Source organism: Saccostrea cucullata, unplaced genomic scaffold (assembly GCF_032062105.1).
Source record: "Saccostrea cucullata isolate Sc308-1 unplaced genomic scaffold, CSIRO_AGI_Scuc_v1 ctg4168, whole genome shotgun sequence".
Lineage (NCBI taxonomy): Eukaryota > Metazoa > Mollusca > Bivalvia > Ostreida > Ostreidae > Saccostrea > Saccostrea cuccullata.
The window spans coordinates 64,762-88,493 of NW_026929855.1; the positions used below are offsets into that span (position 1 = coordinate 64,762).

Here is a 23,732-nt window from a genome sequence, read left to right on the forward strand (position 1 = left end):
AATCTTGCTAAAATTTATTTCAAAGAAACCCGGGCCGGCGTGATACTTATAAAACCTCCGAAATATGGGTAAAAAACCAACTCGGTCTTCAACAATAACAATCAATCGATCAATATCAATTGATTTTAAAACATGTAATCATACGAACAATGAAAACGAGAAAAAAAAGACCAACTAAAAGAATGAATCAGATAACTTTAACTTAATATAAACGTGTGTTTGTATTAGTTTTACGCCAACACATTGATGAATAACGGAGAAAGTTTCTGCATTGAGAATGGCCGAATTATGACGCTATCAGCACCTTCATGGCGTCAAGTCACGTGATCCAAACATGGCGGCGCCCATAAATAAGGAACGAGCTTATTTGCAACCTTAGGACTAGGCTTTTGCACATGCACAAAACTTCGTAAACATCCCGTTTCAAGTCCTGAATGAACATATTGAAAACAAACATGTCTCCATATTTATTGCAGTGATTCACGGGTAAATTTTCGGCAAAGTGTGTATTTATAATTTGAAAAATTTAATATGACTAAACATGTACTGCACATATCCATATTTATTTTAGTTTCGCCTGCATACATCTTGGGAAGGGGAGAAGGGATGGGGTGGGGGTGTATCATGTACTCCTATTTAACAATGTTTAACGGGAAATCTTCAGATGCTGCAGTAAGTTCCGTGCATATGTTCTAACAGCTAGACTTCTGTACTTATACATGTAAATAAGTCAGTGTATCATATAAGTACAGACAACATGATCATGTACATTGAAGGGGGGGGGGGGGACCTGTATGTAGATTTAGAAATTATAGCCATTGTATGCATGTGTTCCCACCCACAGTAACACATCCAAATGGCCCTTATTTTTTATTTTGCTTGTCATAGAGTCCCCATCCCCCCCAATGAAAATATTTGAACATTGTGCACCCAAAAATGAAAATACTTTGTATAGGTCTACGTGCAAATGCACCTTGCTGGCATTCAAGTCAAGTCAAGCATATTTTATTTTTAGCTGGCACATAGAAATAACATGAGCTGCGGTTAGCTCATTAACCGACTCTAACATATTTACACAAAGATAAAAATTAGTAAAAATAAGTGATGGAACGATTGTCGCCGACAATCGATTGTCGGTCGTTAGAAGCTCTTCGATGCTACTAATCGATTATAAAATAAATGTCGCCGACATCGCTAACAAAAAATAAAATTGTCATACTTTAATTTTATTACCAAATCCAAGTGCAAAGAGCATAAAAGTAGTAATGAATGTTGAAAACATGGAATGATTGCGTGTCTTGTTGATACTTTTACCGCCATGATTAAATATGGGGTCAGACTAAAACCAGGAAACAGTGAAATTGTAAGGGTTTACTATACACAGGAAAACATAATTAGTCTAGTCAATCTTTAAACGTAATTATAATCAGAAATACAAGTCTTACTTCTGGATAACTATTATTAAAACTTGCAATTTAAACTAATTAAAACTAATTTTAAGAAATAAATATACATGTATTAAATGAAAGGTGGAACTAATATCAGTAAAATACCCATTGCATGGACATTATGAAAAATAAATTCCAATTCTGTTTCAATAGTCCTATACTGTTTAAAGAAAACAAAATATTATTTTCCACTTTTTAAAAAAGAAATTTCAATTAACATTTTTGAATTTTTTATGTAAGTAAATGATTTTTTTGTAAAAGTCTGACAGAAATTTGAATAAGTTTCAACTTTTCTTTATTAAGTTCAAAATTTCGATTATAATCGATGATTAATCGATTATGCCCAGCCGATTATTACTGATAATCGATTCTGATTTTTTTCCGATTCCCCATCACTAGTAAAAATACATTGTTAGTAAAACAAAAGATAATTTAAATGAACCATATAAAATGACACTTTAACATGTTTATGGATAAGCAAAAAAAATCACAGATACTAGCACCTATTACAAAAAATAAACTAAAAAAAGAAGCAGCATAAATTACTTTGCACATGGTTGATTTTCACAGGTAAAAGAAATTTAGAACCCAACCCGCTTTTTCCTCCAATCAGCAGCTGATAAATTTTCTGTAAAGTTGACCACTTAATTATGTCTAAGTAGTAACTCCGCAGGCTGACTAATTAGCCAATGAAAAAGCGCGATAGGTTCTGAATAAGTTAGATCATATTTCGCTCCCTCCGTCCCTTCATACCCACTAAAATTTTACTTAATATGAACTAACTATCACATAAATCTCAAAAGCCCACATTTCTCTAATAAGCACTGATGATGCTATTACCGGAAATGAAATAAAAAAAAAAATGATAGAAAAATAAATGATATATGACTGTGATATAAATAAGGACATCCATAAAGCACAGTACAGTGCAAAACATTTACAAACACTGACAGTAATGAGAGCTGAACAACAAGGAAAGCAACATAGAAAACAATGATACATATGCTTGGCACACATATGGACATTCACAGAACATAAAAAAATAATAATAGTAGAAGAGAAAAAATAAATAAACAAAACAAAGGCATACACACACAAAGTTCAAATCACCACAAAAGACCATTAAGAAAGGCTTCTCTGACTATAGGCAGCATGGACTGGTATTTACATTAACTACAGTGACATTTCTGATATTCTCACCAGGTAGATATACAGTTCGTGAATAAATTTTTATCCCGATACATGTTTAAAAATGATGCCTTATTTCTTAAATAATGGATGGGACTTCTTAAGGGGGGCGACTATAGTTTTATTGTTTGAAAACTACCATAGCGAAACTCTTCATTTTTATACCATACATAACTTATATTAACTTCAGTGTACATGCAAAGTTTGGGGGAAATCTACCGTCCAGGTATTTTAGAGGGACCGTCTCAAAATACAGATACATTTACTATAGGATTATATAGGAAAATGTCAATTTTTAGCACTTTAAATTAAGCAAATTATACAAATACTACGATAGACATTTTGTTCAAACTATATTAATATTTGATGAGTAATACTATTTTATACAATTTGTGTAAGAGACACAAAATTCTACCGTCTTATTATCAGAGGGGGCATCTCAAGATGCAAAAAGTTTTCTCAAATTTCTGTGTTTTAAATTTCAAGAGCATATATTTATTTATAACTTTTTCTATAATGATATTTTTAATACCCCTTTCTTTAAGAGCTACATATTATCATAACGTCAAAAACACACTGCAACAACGTCAACCTACCTATCAATTGCAAAATCGCTTAAAAATTAGTTATATCAAATTGTAATTACATTTTTATATCTATAATTTTTTAATTTTGTTTAATTTTAAAAATTAGGCGAAAAAAGTTGCAATAAAATAGTAAATACGCTTCATTTTACTATGATGCGCGAAATATTGCGCAATGGAAACTATAGTCGCCCACCTCAGATCAACTTAGCCATGGTAATTGAGAGATCAGTGTTAATGATACTGAAGTTCAACTGTACATCGTTACCCATTAAATATAAGGTGCTTCAGATATAAAACGTAAAAAAAATCGATTTAGCACCGAATAAGCTCTCTCTCTTTGAATATGTTCGTTCATAAACAAGTTATTAAGAGAAAAATGCTGAATTGTTTCAGTTATTGGGAACAAAACGATCCTACCAAGAGGAAAAAACATCTCTTTCAAAATTCTCAGCATCAGTTAAAAAAATTTAAGTAATCTGCGCATGCGCAAGCGGAACATCGCATAGTCCTAAGGTTGTAAATAGTCGGAATCATAAAGAACGTCACAGAATAGAGTATACGGTGGGATACATTTTTCTTCAAATCTTATGTCCACTTCATTCATAACTAATTTTCTTCGGAGTTTTTTCAGCAGCTACCCATCACAGATGCTTGAAATTTTAACACAATCTTCTCTGAGGCATGCAATACGTCGGGATTTATTTTTGATCAAATCTGATGTCAACTTCCTATTTGTCTGTGCGTCTATCCGTTTCATATATAAAGTCACTGTCACACCAAGCTGCGTTCACACGGAGTCATTACGGTGTTGTTAAATTTTTAAAATCGCCGTGGAATCGCAGCAAAATTGCACCATTTTCTCTGAAGATGTCACGGCGTCCCTACGTTGACGGGCGCGATTCTACGGCCATCTCACGGCGTTCTACTGCGTTCCCACGGAGATCTCTCGGCGATTGACTGCGCTTCCACAGAGTTTTCACGGCGCATTAGGGGTTTACATCTCGTGTTCAGGGCGTTCTCACTGCGCTAGCTGCATTCACAATACGTTCACATTGCGTTCTATACTCATTGATATCTTTTCAGAAGGAATGTAAACCATTTTTCTTTAACGATCGGTACACGATAGAAAGTTTCTAATCATACCAAGAAATATTCTTAATAATCAAAATGTTCTATTTAAATAATTTAGTACTAAAATTATTAATAGTTTTATGATTAAACTCCTTTTTTTTTTTACAATTTTATCAGTTCTGATGTATTGTAAGATTTTCTATGATATTATTTTGAATGTAAAATAAAAATAAACACGCTGAAAAGTTTTCTACAAATTTTGGTGAAACAACAGAACAAGTTCTGGTGTAATTTTCTCTTACATTTTTTTTCACTTACATGCTCCTAGTGCAAAAAATACCTTGGAATTATTATTGCTGATCACATATGATCCCATTGCTCTTGTTTTTTTAGCTGGCTGACAACGCTCTTACAACGCCGTTTGTGATCGCAAACGGACGCTGTAGAGACGCCATGGGAGCACAACGATCGCAGTGACAACTCCGTGCTGTCGCCGTGTAATCGCAGTCGAAAAAATCACAAGACGATAGATCTCATTAGAAGCGCCGTAAAAACGCGATAGAAACGCAGTGACATCTCCAAGGACTCCGCGATATCTCCGTGAGGTCTCCGTGGAAGCGCAGTCTACTATCACTGCGTTCGTGCCGCGATCATGTGCGTCTTCACGGCTTTTGCACGGAGCTAGCACTACGTTGTTGGAGATCTCACGGCGCTGCTAAGGCGATCATACTACGTTTTTACTGCGTTCTTATCAGACCGCGATCACATGGCGCGTACTTTATGCCCAAAGTGATCGCCGTCCCCTGGCAATCTAGGAGACCCCACGCGACCCTACGGCGTACAGTGGAGATCTCTCCACGTTGTCACGACGCTGTGCATTTTTTGAGGACGCCGTGCAGTCGCCGTGAGGACGCAGCCCCGGTGGGGTTTAACAATTTTTCGTCACAGTTTTCTCTGCAACTAGTCATTGCAGATGCTTGACATTTTAACACAATCTTCCCAAACTGACCCAAAGACATGTCATACGGTTTGATACATTTTTGTTCAAATCAAATGTCAACTTCCTGTTTGTCTGTGTGTCTGTCCGTTTCATACATAACAATTTTTCTTCACAGTTTTCTCATTACCTATTCATAGCAGATGCTTTATTTTAGTACACTCTTTGTTTTTTATCCAGTGGCAGAGAGGAAGATTTTCAAAGTAATAATGCATTTTCACAATACAGTCTTAAAGCTCTACCTAGCACTAGAGCCCCTGCCAATGAGTTTATGGGAAAAAAATTGCAGAGGACTGTTTATTACTATCACACCAGTAGTTTGACTGCTTGATATGCAGGATTAAAGAAGAAGATTTTACATAGAAATATATAGGAAATATTTTGAAAAAACTTGTTCTCAAGAACCACTGGGCCAGAAAAGCTGAAACTTAAGTGGAAGCATTCTTGGGTAGTGTAGAATATTAACATCAAATCATGACCTCCAGGGGTGGGGCGGGCCACAATAGGGAATCCAAGTTTTACATAGAAATGTATAGGAAAAATCTTCTTCTCAAGAACCAAGTGGGCCAGAAAAGCAGAAATTTATGAGGAAGAACCCTGGGGTAGTGGAGATTCTATATTATTGAAATCAAGATGGGGGTGTTTTTTTTTGGGGGGGGGGGGGGTTAGGGGGCACAATAGATTTAAGAAGATGGGAAATCTGGTACATTGTAAAAAACCGTATCGTCAAAATTACTCTGGTGAGCGATGTGGCCCATGGGCCTCTTGTTTTAATTTCAATTTAAACGGTAAATATAACGAACACTGATCGATCAAATGAAATCTACAAACAAATCTACAAACAAATCATCAAAAATACAAACATGTGTAAAGGGCATAAGACAGGGACAACTGGAATGAAGGACCATGTGGTCACATGTTAAGATCTTACATCGGGATTCAAATTTTACACGATGCATGTATACAGGGAATAAAACTTCATTTTCCATAGTAGGAAGCCGTGTTGCACTCTGTATAATATTTTAAAACATATTAATGTTGAAACATTCCTAATGGCATGTTTCAAGTACATGTATGTAGATTCTGCCATTCCTCGGAGTTACAGTTGTAGGGCCAGGATTATTTTAGTCGATGGTGTCATTATTACATGTGTAGGCCGCTTTTTGGTTTTAAGATACATATTGATTTTCCCCTTACTCCCCTTTTATCTATTATTATTGGTGAGTAATTGTTATAACAAAAGAAATATAATTATTTATTTTTTGTATAATACAGACAGTGAGGACAAATTAGTGCCAGCGGGATTCTTCTCCGAATCTGAAGGATTTGTCCAATTTTGGAAGAACCATTGTAAGCGGAGAAGCATACATCCTACTGATTGGTCTAATGGAGTCGGTGATGGAGAAACGAAAAGATTTTTCTCTGCATACACAATTCTTTCTGGATACGAGGAAGGTTAATCAAGAATATGATATACATATTTGATAATTCCCATCTTTCTGATTTGCTGAGAAACAATTATGTAGAATAAATACTACTTTATATTCATCTGCACTGAACCTTTGAGGTGAATATACGGAATATATTTCTCTACATTGATTTAAAACTAGATATGGAAATTCGAAATTGATACAGAAAGTTTTATATGAACATAACTTAGGAAAAATTAATAATTTTTATTTATTTCAACTCTCAGTTTTCCCTGATAATCATATACTTGTTTCGAAATCTAGGCTATAATTAAACCGGACATATATCTTTTGTCATGGCAACTAACGAATAGTAATGTTTATTCACATTGTAACTCTACTTAAATTCTCTTTGTAATTGGCTGAGACTTCTATAATTGCATTGAGGAAGTAATGAGTTGTTTAATTTTATCATTGAATCATATTATAAAACAACTATAATTGCAATTTGAAGGTCAATACGATGATTTCGCTACCTTCGAAATACAATATTCGCATCGCCCCTCCGGCCCATTTCTTAAGTGGCTTAATTATATTGACCTCCAAAACAGCAATTATTGTATTATAATACGTAACATATCATTAAGACACATGTAAATGTTGTTAAAAGTAAAGCATTACTATTAAATAGAAATATTGTGATTCTTTTCAACATTTTTTTTTAATTTAAATGAACTACGTTAATTGATTAAGCATTTATTGTCTTAATTGCGTTCAAACTGCATAAATCTACTTTCAGAATTTCTAAAATTGCCTCTAAACAAGTCAAAATGTAGCATACTTATACTCATTTTGCTGTCAGAGAGGTATAGCATTTTATGTGAGGAGAAATTGATGAAAGAGAAAGTCGAACAAATACAGCAGACCTTCAAAACACTGAATGGTTCAGATGAAGGAATGTCTGATAATACGTTGCTCATACAAGAATTGATAAACAATGATAAAATGCTGACAATAAATAGAGAGAAACAGACACTAGAGTTTATATCAGAGGATATTCGTCATCAGGTGATGGGATACTTTGTTCTGAACTGTTTAAAATCTGATGAGGACTACAAAAACTATTTCAAATTGTCATCATTTGACTCAATGTTTGATTACGTCCGAACTTTTGATTATGAAGTGGGAGAAAGAAAAAATATTTCCTTCTTACTGGCGGAGACGGAGGACACCTTTGTAAGAGAGTCTGGAATAAAATACGAAGGTAAAGGAGAAAGATGTTTATACATACCGATGACGTTGGAGGAAACCTTGATACGAGAGTCTGGAATAGATATCGTGCGGCACATGCAAGTGAGAAAAGACAGGATACAAGATATGGTGTCCGATATTTGTAAGTTTATCATAGAAACTTAAAAAAAAAATTCAATTTCTAAGCAAACATTGTCACATGTGATGGTTGTTTTTCTGACAGAATTGTATTTGTCCCATAGAAAACGATTCATACTTTGTTCTGTGTTTGATTTTGACAAAATATAGATCATGCATGTCAAAATGTCATAATACGTGTCGTTGCAAGTATTCCTTAAATGATAATTCACGATACATTTTAAATCACTAAATCATTTTTTCTCCTCTTAGTCCACAAATAAACATGAAAACTAATTATGTACTAATATCATTTAAAAAGGTTAATGAATAATTGCAAGATTATTAAGGACAGTTGATAAAAATATAAATGGATGTCTGGATTGGTACTATAAGTAAATATTTTTGGCTTTTTTTGCTAAAATGATGCAAATCATGAATTTCTAAGTAACGAGAAAAATAAATAAATTATTATTAATCTTGTATGTTGTTAAAAAGTCTCTGTAACCATCACTATTAATCAATACGAATTTTTTCAAATGATAATCTATTATTGCAAAACTTTGAATGAAAAAATTATATATTAATTTTTTTTAAAGCAAAACAGGACTCATTTTCAACTTAAATTATTTCTGATATATGTGTACTTGTATAATCTGTCCTTAAATGATCTTTACTAAGATATAGTCAACAAAAACAAATAAATTATTTTATGTAATTTGACAGATTTAATTTCTGTTCAGATTTTCCTTCAACGTCGAAATCGATTCATTAGAATTTAAAATTTGCTGCAGATTTTCGAGACGAATTAGGGTATAATATTGGATGATATCGGAATTATTGTAGGGTGGGGGTGGGGGTTACAGATCTTTTACTGTCTACATGCGATTTTTAATACGCTATATGGTATCATTGATAAATCCTCTAAAAAGAATACTTGTATTGATGCTTGTACCCTGATTTTTTCGAAAATCTGCAGCAAAATTTAAATTCTAATGAATCAATTTCAACTTCTTTTATCAAAATTTTCCCGAACGTTTCGTAGTCCTCTAATTTTTTCCTTTATTCTATGACACTCGAACTAGAAAGTTACCCGGTAGGTGTCGTGTTTGGATCACTTTCGTAATTTCTGATTTGACATTTCCAATTTTTTTCACGTTTGACGCTGAATAGTCAGACAATTGTGGAATGCCTGGGCAACTAAATGCCACGGTTAAAGACAAAAATATCTATTGAAACAAGATATCATGACACATTTTGTTGAAATGTAATAGGTATATGATATTTTAGGCCTGATATTCAAGAGGGGTTTGAATTAACAAACCGAAGTGACTTACCTTGTCTATTTTATAATACCAGGGTATGACTGTTTCAGTAAATCGTTAAATCTATGTTATTTTCTGGATTTTCCCTATGGAATACGTTGTTAATAAGTACTAGAAACATAATTCATGACAAAAAACATATTTTGATCAGGGATGTGTATATGGAGGGGGGTGGGGCTGTCCACAAGTACCTGTGATTAAATATTGAAACTTTTAAAGATCACTGACAAAAATATATTGTATCATTCTTTCAGTAAATATTCCAAGGAAAATTCTACAATGGGACTACGATGCAAGATGCAGATATGTAGAATGTGGAAAGAAAGGGACACAAACGATCCATAGGGCTCGTGCTATGATTGTTGGGTGTGCTGGTGCCGGTAAAACTACCCTGCTGAAAAGGTTACAGAAGATATCTCTTCATGAATTACAACAGGTTCAATCTACAATAGGCCTAGAAGTGCATGAGGATATTTTTGAAGCTTCTAAGGAGAAAGATTTTCTAAATGGTAAGTATATAATGACAGTTTAATGCATATAAATTAAACAAAAGTAAAGTGAAGGAGAACTGGTTATATTGTGATTATTATATTCCATTTTTCTATAAAACTACACTTACATGTAGCATTCTTCAGGTGAAAATGGGAACGATATTTATTTTTAATATTTATCTACAATATTGCCAAATTATAAATTATTTCAAACTACATTTGATTAGTGGTATCAGTATAAGCTACTTGCTATAAAGCTAAGCGAACACTAATATCTTTAATGCCTGTAATCACTAGGATTTCCTCTACAGACTAGGATAGCATTGATGATAATTCGAATAAATGCTAAAAATTACTTATATGAAACCAAATATGAGAATGAAAACGTGAAAACACTAAGCATCAGTTTAACTAGACAATGCAATGTAATACATGTAGATAACGAACAACATCCAAGATAAATGTTTGTAGAAAAAACATAAAGAGCAGAGCAAACGTTGACCTCCAAAGCAACAGAGGAGAAATGCTTTAATGAAAAAGTACATTTACTTAGGGTTCTGTCAATAAATTACTATAATGACTACTATTTCACGTAAAATTCACACAAATATGAGCTTAACAGTTTCACCGGAGATAAACGAGGTTAATCGGTTGTAAACTTTAGTGTACGGACTGTAAACTAGAGTTAACAACTTTTTTCTATATTTTACATTTGTAAATATAATAAGCCCAATAATATATGTTTCACAACCGTAAACTATACTTAACACCGAAAAAAAAAATTGCGATTGCAAAAAATAGATTATCTGATCAATACAAATTCACGATTTGTAAACTATGGTTTACAACTCTTAACTATAGTTAACGATCTGATAAATATAGTTTCACGATTTGTGAAACTATGATTAACAACTCTTAACTATTGTTTAGAATTGTAAATTAGAGTTTATAAAAGTGAATCTATGTTTATAAACAAAATCTATTGTTAACATTTTATTACAGACAAATAAATTTAGATTAGCATTCGTAAACTATAGTTACATGTAACAATCGTTAAATATAGTTTTACAGATGAAAATTATAGTTAACAAACTGTGAAACTATGTTAAGCTCATTTTGTAAATTTTGCTTGGCATAGACTACAATGTGATTAACTATTCTAAATTTACATATTTACACACTCCTCCTAAAGAAAGTAATTAAGTAATTGACGTCGTCTTGATGTTACAACAGGAAAATGTACTCATTGATTTCTCATAAAATATAAAACCTAAAACTAAGTGTAAATTTGGTCTTTCTTTTTTTTTGACTTGACTGTTATATAAAAGCTTTAATTGCAGATTTATTTTCTGCATGCAAAATATGACGTCTTAATCGTATTCCTTTACGAACAGAGCGGAGTTTCCCGAAAGTGACGGGGTTTAGCAATTATCCCCACGTACAAAAATCTAAAAAAAACTTTATCACAATTGTTGTTCAAATATGAAAATTTGTTTTTTGATGTAGTCTGCATGTTGTCATTTCCTTTTTGTACTGATATGCTTTCTCCCCGTTAGATGTATTTAGTAACACTTGTTCCATAGATGCAAAAAGTGCAAGAATTAAAGTTAATTTAAAAAGCAAACGTTTATTTCTTTCTTTGTTTAAAGGTTTGTGGTTCATAGATTTTTCTAATATCTAACAGTTATTTTATAAAAGATATTAGGTAATTGAAATTTCAATGTATTACTTATAACATGATAAGATTTTGAATTTTAAAAAAATTTAGCTGTCGAAGAAGAAGATAAAGAAGGGAAGGCACTGTTGAGTGTCATGGATTTTGGAGGCCAGTGTGCCTACTACGCCTGTCATCAGGTCTATCTCACCAGAAGAGCCTTTTATCTACTCGTGATAGATATGTCAAAATCTTTTGACGAGAAAGTTGATCCAGCGCTTTGTGAACAAGAGGGGACTATGTTTGCTGACTGGACCTATGGGGGTAAGAGTCTTATTTATTAAAATGATTTTTGTTACGAAAGTGATAGGCAAACTGATCTATGTATTTCTAAAAATAGAATAAATCACGAAATTCCTTCAACGTGATTGTCAAAGATGTTATATTTTAATTTGTGCATATAATTAGCGCACTGTCATTTAAACAGAATTGCTGCATTTGTTTGCGTTTTGTGTCTAGTGTGAATTTTTGAGAGATCTTGTGACATTTTATTTCTGTAGTAACACGTGTTTCCGATGAGATGACCTAATGTAATTTAATGCTGACCAATAACTGACCGTTTTAATCTTATTAATATGCTTGTTCTGTACACAGTACCCTCCAAATTCTTGACCCACACGCTTTCTTGCATTTACGGAAGAAGATTGTATTTAAAAATATAACAAATTATTCTTCAAAGCAATAATTTAATAAGACTTTATTTAACTGGTAAGGTTTTCGTTTACCTTAATTATAATTATTGAATAAATATAGTTTATAATTTACATTTATCAATTAATTCCAACAACTAACAATCATACCATGTATTTGTTGTTAATATCTGATCTTTTATTATATAAAGTATTTGTTTTGTGTGTGTGTTGTGTTAAGAGAGTGTTTTTAATGTAAACTTTCTGTGTCGAATCAAGTATTGGGTTTTTATCCTGCAAAAGACTTGTTGACACTTATATTAATGCAATAAGTATTTGACAGCCCATATACCCTTCAAAATATTTACTTCTTCCCAATAACTTTATGTGAAAACGTCTTTCAGCCGAGGCTGTAGGATGTAGAAGAGGTAGAATGACACACCGCGTGGCCAGAGTACGATGGTTATATTTCGATTAGTCAAGAACACAAAAAAATATAGTGCTCAAAGTATAATTTAACACTAATTATACTTTCTCACTTCCCTGAGGCACCTGATCACTCCCCGGCTTTTAGAGATCCGTGTTTCCTCCTCTCACAATTTGTGAATAACCTGACGACTGTTAACATCTACAGCATAAACCTTGTCAATATCGGGAAAATGAAAAAAAAAATCCGTACACAATTCAATATGAAATTAATTGATACACAGTTACAAACCCCAGTCACATTTCCAAAAACGACCAACGGCCAACGTGTTTTGAAGCAAAAATGGGATTCCTCGTTTGACAGTCCTCAGTTCATCGGCCAATGCCTTGGCCGATTTTGACATCTGTATTTGTCGGCCGACCACTTTTGTGTCCATCGATCCAAGTTATATTTTTTATGCGTCGGTAACCGATTTCTTCAATTGAAGTTATCCGTCGACCAACCTTCGATCATCGTCCGACCATTGGCGGTCAGTTTATTAAGTCGGTCGTCCGTCGTTGGACAATAAGGGTGATAAAATTTCCGCCGACGATTAAAATCAAATTGAAGCCCAGAGTTCGATGATCGTGCGACGATCGGCCGACTTTTGAATATTTAACCCATTAAGGATTCATAACACAGACAAAATGTTGATGTATGGATTGATATACATTTTTGGAAAGGAAATTACATAAATGATACATCCGTAAGATGTTAAGAAACCTTAAGTATTCTTTGCTGCTTAGATATGCACCATTTGTCGTTTTTATGCAATTCCAGACAAAATTTTGCACACATTTTCAACATTGCGTCACAATTGTATAACATTCTGCGACTTTGCCATGCAAACATTACTCACGTCATCTATCTGAATATAGATCTATGAAAAATATTGCTGATTTCTAAATAATAAACATTTTTTGTTTTATTTATCCAAAACATCGGTGTCCCTAGGAATGAATGTGACTGCTCCGTGTCGCCCGATCATGTTCTTTCAGCCGACAAGACCAGAAAAATTTACTCGCCCGACCATCGGCTTAAATGTGACCTAGACATAAAGAAACCCTAGTATTATCAACACCTTTATTAATAAACGCTCATCATATGCTGGTCAGAAGTAGATATAGATACATAAATTAGGGAGAATTATGTTATGAGAAATTTGAATTTTCCTTTTCTGCGTATTTTAGGTCACCTGAATAAACTCAGGTGACCTATTGCTATCTGTTTTCGTCCGTAGTCGTACGTCGTACGCTGTTCTGTTCGTCGGTCGTCAACATTTAAACAAATTTAGCTTCTTCTCTAGAATCATTGAACCAATTTCAACCAAATTTGGTATACAACATCTATGGGTAAAGGGGAACAAAAATTATGAATTTCATGGTCCCTGCCCCCTGGGGCCTGAGGGGTGGGGCCAAAACCACTAAAATTAATGGATCTTTAAAAATCGTTATGTTTACTTCTGCACATAAAGCAGTCAAACTGTTGGCAATATTGTAATCAGCATTGAGTCCTCCACCAAAATTGTGAAGTTCATGGCCCCTGAGTCAGGGGTTCTGGTGTTATTGCGGGGATATATATATATCAAATAGTAAAAGTTCATTATTTCTTTGAAAATATTTTCCTCTGCTCCTAGGTATTAAACAAATTAATCAAGTACAAAGTTATGATGACCAAGAGTGCCTATTCAAAAACTGTGAATTTCATGGCCCCTAGGTCAAGTGTCCTTGTGTTAAGGCGGGTCTCTAATGGTGATATAATGAAAATGCATGAATTCTTTGAAAATATTTTTGTTTGCTCCTGGGTATTATGCCAATGATCTAAGTAGTATATTTACGATGAAGAAAGGTGCATCTGGCAAAATGGTTAATTTCAAGCTCCCTGGGTCAGGGGTATGGGGGTCCGAAAATAAATTAATGCTTTGAAATCTGCTCTTTGGTATTAATAAATCATTTATAATGAAATAAAATTTATGATAAATTTTCCAAAGTTTTGAAATATGTTGTTCCTGTGGGGTCGGGTGCACAACTGGTTACAAATTTTCTCTTTGTTACTCTGATCTACCTCTGGATATTAAGTAACTAGATTAAGCATGCTAAGTGTATAATTATGGTAATCAACGGTGCCTCTTTTAAAATTGAAAATTGTTTCATGTTACTCAGGTGACCTGTAAGGCCCGTGGGCCTCTTGTATTTAATATTACTCTATGGCCTTTCTTGTTTAAGGTAGAACAAAACACCTGTGGATTCTATTTTAACCCATTTCTTAAAAATTACTGGAGGAAAAAAGAATAATATTACTTTATTAACAACAATGAATGATCCCTAAAAGAAAAATAATAATTTTTGGCATATTTGCGTTATATTTGGTGAAAAAAAGCGAAGAATCTAATATATTGGTCACTTGGGAGCTTACATTTTGGAATGTGTTTACGCTATCCAAGTGCAATAAACAAGCATGTAACAGTCTGTTATAAAATGCAGTGCAACTTTTGTGAATTTTCAGTTTCTGATACAATGTATGTTCTATTTTACCTAATATTTTACCCAAATTTTCAAGCATCAATGTGACTTAATGATTTAAAGTAACAAAATGGATATCTTTATTGAAAGTATTGCACACATTTGCAACAGATCAATTGATAAATCTAAAATAAGGCTCATTCTCAAGTGGAATGTCTGATTTCGCAATCTTTTTACAGGGATCTGATAGGCCATATTTCAGACTATGTGGGAAAAAAATGTGCGGTTGAATTTCTTTCAATTTTGAATTTTGTGTCCAAGAACAAAATATGAAAGTCTCAGAAAAATTGAACTTGAAGAAAAAATTTGACCTATCTATTTGGTCCTACCTTTAATCACAATATACTGAGTAATTTTTAAATAAGCCAAATCATAAAACAAATTATTTTCGTTACTATCAATTTTCAAGAACTTTTTGTTTTTTTATCTAATGTTCAATTGACAATTAACATTTTAAACGTATTTCTTGAGATTTTAATTTCAAATGCGACTAGAAATTAAAAAAAAACAAAGCAGTTTATTCAATGTTTTTATGTGTTGCATATAAAGACACATTATTTTATTTCAGAAGCAGAAAGTACAAATTCTTTTTCATTAAACAAAATTTTACAACATGTTATGCGAAGAACGTTTCGTGAATCTACATGTTTTTATGTCTATTGTTATCCATTATTAAAGGATTCGTGATGATTTTTTTTTGTTTCATTTGGCTAAATTGATCAAAGTTCTATTAATGCAGCTCTTTTTTTCAAGGCCAATAAAATGAAGTAAACATCAATTAAACGTTGATCTGATCAATATATAGTGCCAGTTCATTAACGTCATTTGAAAACATGGGAGAATTCGCTTATCAATTGACGCTACGGGTGCATGTAGATAAAAGTCCTACACTACATACCCCCCCCCCCCTCATGTATCAAAGAAAAATCGTGAAAACCCCAAGGTAATCATTACACACACACACAAAAAACGTTGACAATACATTATAATGTTTAGTTGGCTGAACCTGTGAACAAAGCTTTCACTGTAACGTTTATGTAATTTGCATACAAAACAAATGCATACGAGATAGAAAAGGTAAATTAATTAAAATGGTATCTTGTAGATAAAAACTACACGAAGCATTATTTATTAGTTTTCGTAGTTCTGCCCATTGACGTCATGATCAGATACAATGACGTCCGTGAGGTATTGACCTGCATATGAGGCATTTGTCCTTCAATCGTCAAAATTTACTTTTTTTAATAAAATAGAGAGATCGGCACAATTAATATTCAGAGAGTAAACACAGAAAAAGAGTTGGAATCTAAACGTAATATCATCAACCTTATTTTACACAGAGTACATCCTATTTTGGCTGAAGTCTGTTTATACCTATTGTGAAAGTAATGCTCCAGTTGTCATCGTAGGAACTCATTTTGATAAAGTCAAAGGCCAGGTATTCTTGAAAATATTATTTTAAATGTTATTTGAAATCATGCCTTCCATTCAATCATAGACAAAAAATTCATTACTAAAAAAATTACACAAACTTTTTTAAAGAAAAAAACAAATCTTGCGTATAAGGTTCTTTCTAGTGAAAAAAAGATTTTACATGTATAAATCTATGTGTTTTCTACAGAATTCTGATACGTTTTACAACAAAATACTGGACCACTTGCAGTTCAACAAACATTTGAAGGGACATTTAGACCGAAAGAGGTGCTTCGTTCTTGGTTTCCATGAAGATGGTACACATTTTTATGATACACTTTCTGACTTAGAAAAGTGTATCATCGAAATTGCAAGAGAGGAAAGATGGAAAGAAAACATCCCCACCGACTGGGCTTTATGTGAGGTTGTCTTTCGAGAATTGAGAAAAGAAAGGTCAAAAATGATATCATTCAAGGAATTATCCAAAAATTGCTACGGCGGAAATGAAGTTAAAAGTGGGCAAATGGGAGACGTCCTGAAATTTTACCATGACATTGGGGTCATCCTTTACTTCAATGAGGGAGCACTGTCTGACACAGTAATCCTTGATATCCAGTGGTTCATTGATTCCTTAAAAAACGTTATTACAGACCCGAACCACGTCAGGGATGTTGCAGAAAACAGGCGTGAGTGGTTGGATTTTTACACGAGTGGTCATATCTTGGACACACTTTTGACCAACATATGGAGATTGAGAAACTTTGCATCGGATTTCTGGAATAGATACCAGTACAAAGAACATCTTCTCCAATATATGGAACGTCTTGGTTTAATTGCTGTTGGTACAGTTGCTCATTATATTCCGTGTACGAATAAGCGCACATTTGGACGTGCTGAGGAAAACTATTTCCACTCGTTGGAAAACAAAACGTCTGTGTTAGTCTTCCGATTTGATTTCTTGCCATATTTTTTCTACTTTCGTCTGATCGTTTCCTGCTTGACGAAGACCAACAGAGAATGGAGAGTTTTACAAGACAAAGGGCTTTGTCTTTACAAAAACGTTGCTTGTTTTGCGTATAAGCAACATGCAGTAGCTTTGGCCGTGAACCCTTCCTCCATACAACTTCAGGTTTTTCAACCAACAAATACTCTGGTTACCAAAACAATTGTGTTGGAAGTTCGTAACATTATCACAGATTTATTAAATGATTTGCTTCAGAATTTTCATAAAAAAATCGACATGTACACTGTTGGTTTCCAATGTTCAAAGCAGGAAGTATTTCACGAACTTGATGATTGCTTCGTTGAAGAAGAGGAGCTGTTAAAGAAGGGGACTATGCTCTGTCCAAACCATGAACTGAATAACAGCCACATGTTACTTGAATCAATTCTTCTATCTTACTGGAATTTGGTAATCACCACTGATATTCTAAATATATGTAAATATTATCACTAAAACATGCACACAATTACTTGTTGAATACTTTTCAGTATATTGAATAATTTTTCGCGTGAATTTGCTATTGGTAATAAGGATTCATATAAATCTCACATAGGGAGTTAACCATGTATCGGAAACATACCTTGCTTTGGACAACTTTGCACACAAATATTTCCATATACAATCAAACGATTGCTCAACAAAATCATAAAATGTTTCAAATATAGATATTCAGACGTTTTAAATATATCGATTTTATGCGTTCATTTTGCAGACTAGTTATTGTAGATCTGTGCATATGTGAATATTGCCATACACATGTAAAAAAAAACAATTGAAAATAATCCAACTGAACCTTTAAAATAATATAATAATTATTAAAGATTATCTTTACATTCTTAAATGCACTTGAAATTTTATTTGTTTTGAAAATTAATGGTTTAATACTGATATATCCAATATCATTCACATGTTTGTTTCATATTTTAGGATGTACTTGCGGAGCTAACAGGTATTTTCTTTTCATTTTTTCATGAACTTGTCTCTGAATTCTTAAATGACCTTGACACTTTTTCAGTGAGATTCTATGCATTTCTTTTCCACTTCAGACCCAGACGCTCTAGTTGAAAAGGGAGCTTGTAGGAATCTTTCTGAACTTAAAATGAGAATATGTAGATTTCAGTGTTTTGAAAAAATAACAAAACTCGGCAGAGAAGCTCTTCAGAGATACTTTGACAAAGTCTTTCCTGCAGTAGAGCTATTTAAGTTACTTCAGAAGGAGAAAAATAACTTACGTAGACAGTTCAATACAGACCAGAGTGATCTACTGTTTCCAGGTATTGCGGAATTAAATAATTTATCGTATGCATTTCTTCTCATTTTTATCACTATGTAAATAGTTTTGTTCAAAGTTGTTTGATAGCTGAACTCATAATTTTTTTCTATTTTTATCATGCCAAATTTCAACATTTACAGCCAAAATTATCACAGATCTTTCTTGAATAGAAGGGAAAACTTCAACTAGAAGATTCATTTTTTTCGAAATCATATTAATATTCAATATTTTGCAAAGATTAGACGAATGGACAATTTTCTTGTTTTTTTTTTTAGAAAAACAAAAGAAAGACACACACATGTAGAATTATTTTCATGTGATATCAATTTTTTTTTTATTTTTGCAACCATAGATACACATGCTCTTGCAATGTATTACATTTTCTACTTCTTTTCTGTAAAATACAAAAATTTTAAATCTACAGAAATCGATTAAATAGGGCAAAACTAAAGTGCACAGGACTACAATTACAACATTTGAATTGAAAGTATCAAAACGTTGTATATGATTATTTTTATAAGCTAATCTTTTTGTGGCTAAGGTTTACTTTAATCTTATTTATTTATTTACTTTTGTTTGAAAATCTAAAAATGTAATTTCATTAAATCACCAACTTGTTTTGCTCTACATTGAGAATATGTTTTCTTTCAAACATTTTCAGAAATTCAATTACATGTAAAATATTTCATATTGTTCATATTTTCATATAATCGTACAGTTGATAAATCGATTCCAACATCTTATGCATTTGATGTGACCATTATGTACAAACTGTTGAGGAACTACGGAAGAAACCTTCCTTCCCCGACCAAAGGCTGGGGGAAGACACCGGAACCGGGACAAAAATCTCCAACTGATGACGTAGAGAGGATCCGAGTTTATAGGAACCAGGTTGAACATAAAACTCCGGCAACCAGTGTCATGGAGAAAGAGGACTGTCGTGTGAAGTGGAGAGATTTATGTCAGGTGATATAATATATGATATATCTAAATTAACATGTAACAATTGTAAGTCAAATCCAGAAAGATAAATTTTAGAGTGTTTTCAACATTTGTATATTTCAATTTGAATTATGTCAAAATTATAAAGTTATTTCTGCACTGCATTGTGGTGTATCATTAATTAGTGGGTACTTAGTGATTATATGTTGCTTAGTACAAGAAACAAAAATCTTTCATCTTTCACAGGCATGTAAATAACATCTTTTCTTGCAAGATGTAGTGATTTTTTAATATCTATTCCTTCCTATTGATGGAAATAAAAATATTATGACGGTCAAATTATTATATTTCTGCAGGAGAGACAGATATTTCTGCCAAATTTCTTGTAAATTCAACCTATTAGTTTTATTTGTATTAAAGTCTAAAACAGACAGATATTTATAGAAGAAAACATTCCGCAGTACAGTTAAGGCAACACATGAAAAAAATATGGTAAGTCAAAATGAGGTCTGACGTCATGACAGTTGCTCCGCCCTGATTGATCCATATAAGGAAATGGTGCTCAAAATAACAATTTACCGATATTTGCAAGAATTTGTAATAAACTGCAATATGTTCATGTTGAAATAGAAAATACTTAGTGATTTTCTCGTATATATAATACCATGTCTTTAAAATGATTCTCTTTTCAATGTGTCGTTTGTCTGCATTCGGCTTCAGCCAAGCGCTTGCACTCGGTGACACGGAATGTTGTTTACATCTAAAACGTGGCGACATCAGCTGAGATTTGCAGTGGATTTAAATGCAATAACCACACATACAAGAAAATAGGGATAAAATAAGTGACACGGCATTGCTTCTTCCTTTTACGAGAATATGAGGACATTATTTCGGAAAATAGCAGAAAACTGAGACGATATGCACCAGCTCCGAAGATCGATCACTGCACTGAAATTCCAGGCCAGGTATGTACAGATGTATACGCATATGTAGTTACATGTGTAGATCTACAATATGTAGACAATATGTAGACATGCTTTTGTTAACATAAAAACCCGAGTGTGCTCATGTTCATTTCACATCATATCACAGTCAGTGAAAAACTGTAATGCAGTGCCTTGTGTGTAAGTTGCACACTTTTTAGAATTATTAAAAATTAATTGCACTAAATATGTACTGAGTTCCTGTCAATTACCTCATTTTCTTTGAAACAATATGTGTAATAATGGAGGTCATCAGTAACAAAAATTTAAACTAAATTAAATGATATGTTTTCATTGTACAGTCAATGATTCACTAATGACTAGGCCTTTACAAGCTATGATGTCTTTTGACAGACAAATATACACAATTTAAAAAAAAATATCAGTATCATTGTGTTGAAAACATAGAAGCCCCACTTCAGATCTATGGTTGTAATTTTCTAGAATTTCTAAAGTAATGAAAAAAATATTCATTTTGTTTAGATTACATGTACATTAAAATATTTATATAAAATTTTTATCATTGTAGCTGTCAAGAGTATCAGGCTTAAAGAATGAATAAATGAAAAATGCATCATTTCTCCACAGGGTATGTATATTTCTAAAGCAATTCACATTTTTAAAGTTTGCACATACTTTACATTTTTTTTTTCACTTTGGGAAAGGAGAAACTCAATTTTGTTTTTTTTAAAGAAAATATTCTATCATTAACTATATTGTAAATGTCAGAGGTTTCACTTTCCCAGAGAAGTTTTGTAACACATTTTTTTTTCCATTTATTTACTTAAATTAACTACAGTATACAATGTAGCATATTTTTTTTTTGTAAAATGTAATGTCATTTTATTCTACAATGTATATTTAGTAATTTCATAGCAAATAACTGCATATTATATTGTGTTGTAGGCATAGCTTTTCCCTTGGACTAATGGATTCACTCAGGCGGGAAGTTAATTTAAGGAAAATGGTATGCTCAATATTAGCTATAAATCATACAAAGTTTTGATAATTAAACCAACAGAAGAATTGAAAACATGTATATGCATTCTATGTTAAATGTTCCAATGCATTTTTCAGTTTCATTTTTTATAACACAATTTTTTTTCAGTAATGGTATTTCCTGATTTTCTCATATTTTCAGAATTCATTTTATCCCTAAGAACATGAAGTGATGGAAATAATTTGCACCCGCCCAGCATTCCTAGGCCTACAGTCTATCATTGGATTTGAAAAGAAATGTTTATTTAATAAATTTTCTAGATAAATAAAATAATTAAACTTTTTTATTTATTTACTGTTCATGTGTTGAAAAGGCCATTAAGATTTGAAAATCTTAACTTGCATACTATTTTGTGTGGAGGGTACTAATGTCCATAAAGATCTTATGTCCAGCATGTGCATTGTGTTCATTTTTTTAAAAACAAAAAAAACAAAAAAACCAGAAGACTAGATATCCCCCTAATTGATTAACAATAGGATAGGGGACCACCATTTGATTCTGAGGGAAAGGGGGGGGGGCGAGTTTTTCTAAATCAGATTTTTTTTATTTTCATGTCAATGGAGGACAGATTAATATTTATTTCCGATTAATGAAATGAAGGACAGATTATTTATTAATTTTCCCCTTCATTGAAAAGTCTAACATGAAAAAAATGTTAAAAACTCGGAGATCACTGATCTGCAAGTATTTATTTCCAAAATCCGCTAGCCCCCCACCCCCACCCTTCGGAATAAAATGGCTGTCTCCTTAACAAATACAGGAGTATAATCCAATCCTTTCTAATTAGTTCCTAAAACTTAAAACCTAGTTAATATCCCTTAATTAACAGTAAGCGGTCTGATTGAAAGCGATTGGGGAACATCGGCAATATTTAGACATGTTTGTATGTAATACTACATGTATATACACATCTTTGAGGAAATGCGGGAGGTTTGAAAGACATTAGATGTATACAATATCTGGAGAATGAATACAAAGAAAAGAAAGAAATGTCAACGATTTTTATGCATACCGATTGATTAAGTAAAAAATAGAGTCCAGCCCTGTCCGCATGTATATTTATTTAAAATATACGAGGTAAACAAACTATATCAAGTACTCAAGAGTTATCTCCCATGCTGGGTCAATGATGCGTTTGAAAACTAAAATTAGATTGACTCCTCCAAGAATTCAATTTTTAATCAAAAAGTGCAAGGGCAAGGCGACAATCTAAAAAGTAGGTTTTTATTTTAAAATATTTATTTTATTGTATAGTTTTCAAAAAGTGATGCTCATTTCTTTGTAATCCTTTAGTTAATTTATAATTCGCGATGAAATTAGGAAAATATCCTATTTTTCATACATTACTGTCTGTTTAAGCTGAATAACTTAATTATATCGAAAAACTAACTGAATGAGCATTTCTTTTGAGAAAGTATAGATACATAGTGACAACATAAAACATTTTGCAGTTAATTTTTTGTTTGCCTTGCCCTTGCACTTTTGGTTAAATTTGACATCTTATTTCGTGACCTAAAATCGGAGCCCACGTGACTTCAGGGGGTCACATGATGTCAAAAAATACCGATGTGAAAAGCGATGGACATACTCTTCAAGATAAGAAATAGCTATTTTAACTAGAGTGTCTTTCTCAAAAATAAAACTGTGAAACATTATATGTATCGGATTCCGTGACTTTTTATAGAAAATGTTGCCTTAACTGTACTGCGTCTACAATATTATTTTTACAGGCAATATTACGACTCAGCGAGGGAAGCATGGAACAAGATATTATGAACCTGAGTCACCAAAGCTGAGAAAGTTACAGAGTCATGTCACGTTCATAACAAAGATTTTAATCATCACCAGACGTTTACTCCCACAGCAACTTTTTTCTGTCGTATATTTTCTTTAGTGAAGGTCT

The 23,732-nt window shown here is 32.7% G+C and overlaps 1 protein-coding gene and 1 long non-coding RNA gene across 2 annotated transcripts; both read left to right on the forward strand.

Annotated features, from left to right (window-relative positions):
• The first annotated feature begins 5,999 nt into the window (after positions 1-5,999).
• On the forward strand, positions 6,000-23,663 carry LOC134282331 (uncharacterized). Its single transcript, XM_062764732.1, has 10 exons — positions 6,000-6,746; positions 7,500-8,093; positions 9,648-9,902; positions 11,653-11,862; positions 16,556-16,653; positions 16,837-18,039; positions 18,559-18,580; positions 18,678-18,905; positions 19,623-19,870; positions 23,560-23,663. The coding sequence occupies exons 1-10, from the start codon at positions 6,344-6,346 to the stop codon at positions 23,623-23,625; spliced, it is 3,327 nt and encodes a 1,108-aa protein (XP_062620716.1). The 5' UTR covers positions 6,000-6,343; the 3' UTR covers positions 23,626-23,663.
• On the forward strand, positions 20,678-22,225 carry LOC134282328 (uncharacterized). The gene is made up of 4 exons (XR_009995267.1): positions 20,678-20,811; positions 21,359-21,418; positions 21,736-21,796; positions 21,971-22,225. It is a non-coding gene; the product is annotated as an uncharacterized LOC134282328 (long non-coding RNA).
• Positions 23,664-23,732: the final 69 nt, after the last annotated feature.

What these genes read in the sequence shown, in the direction of transcription:
- LOC134282331 (XM_062764732.1), top strand. Translation starts at nt 6,344, where the DNA reads ATGGCATGTTTCAAGTACATGTATGTAGATTCTGCCATTCCTCGGAGT. An exon ending in TCTTTCTGGATACGAGGAAG is followed by an intron (nt 6,747 to 7,499) that starts GTTAATCAAGAA and finishes ATCTACTTTCAG; the next exon opens with AATTTCTAAAATTGCCTCTA. An exon ending in TTGATAAAGTCAAAGGCCAG is followed by an intron (nt 16,654 to 16,836) that starts GTATTCTTGAAA and finishes TGTTTTCTACAG; the next exon opens with AATTCTGATACGTTTTACAA.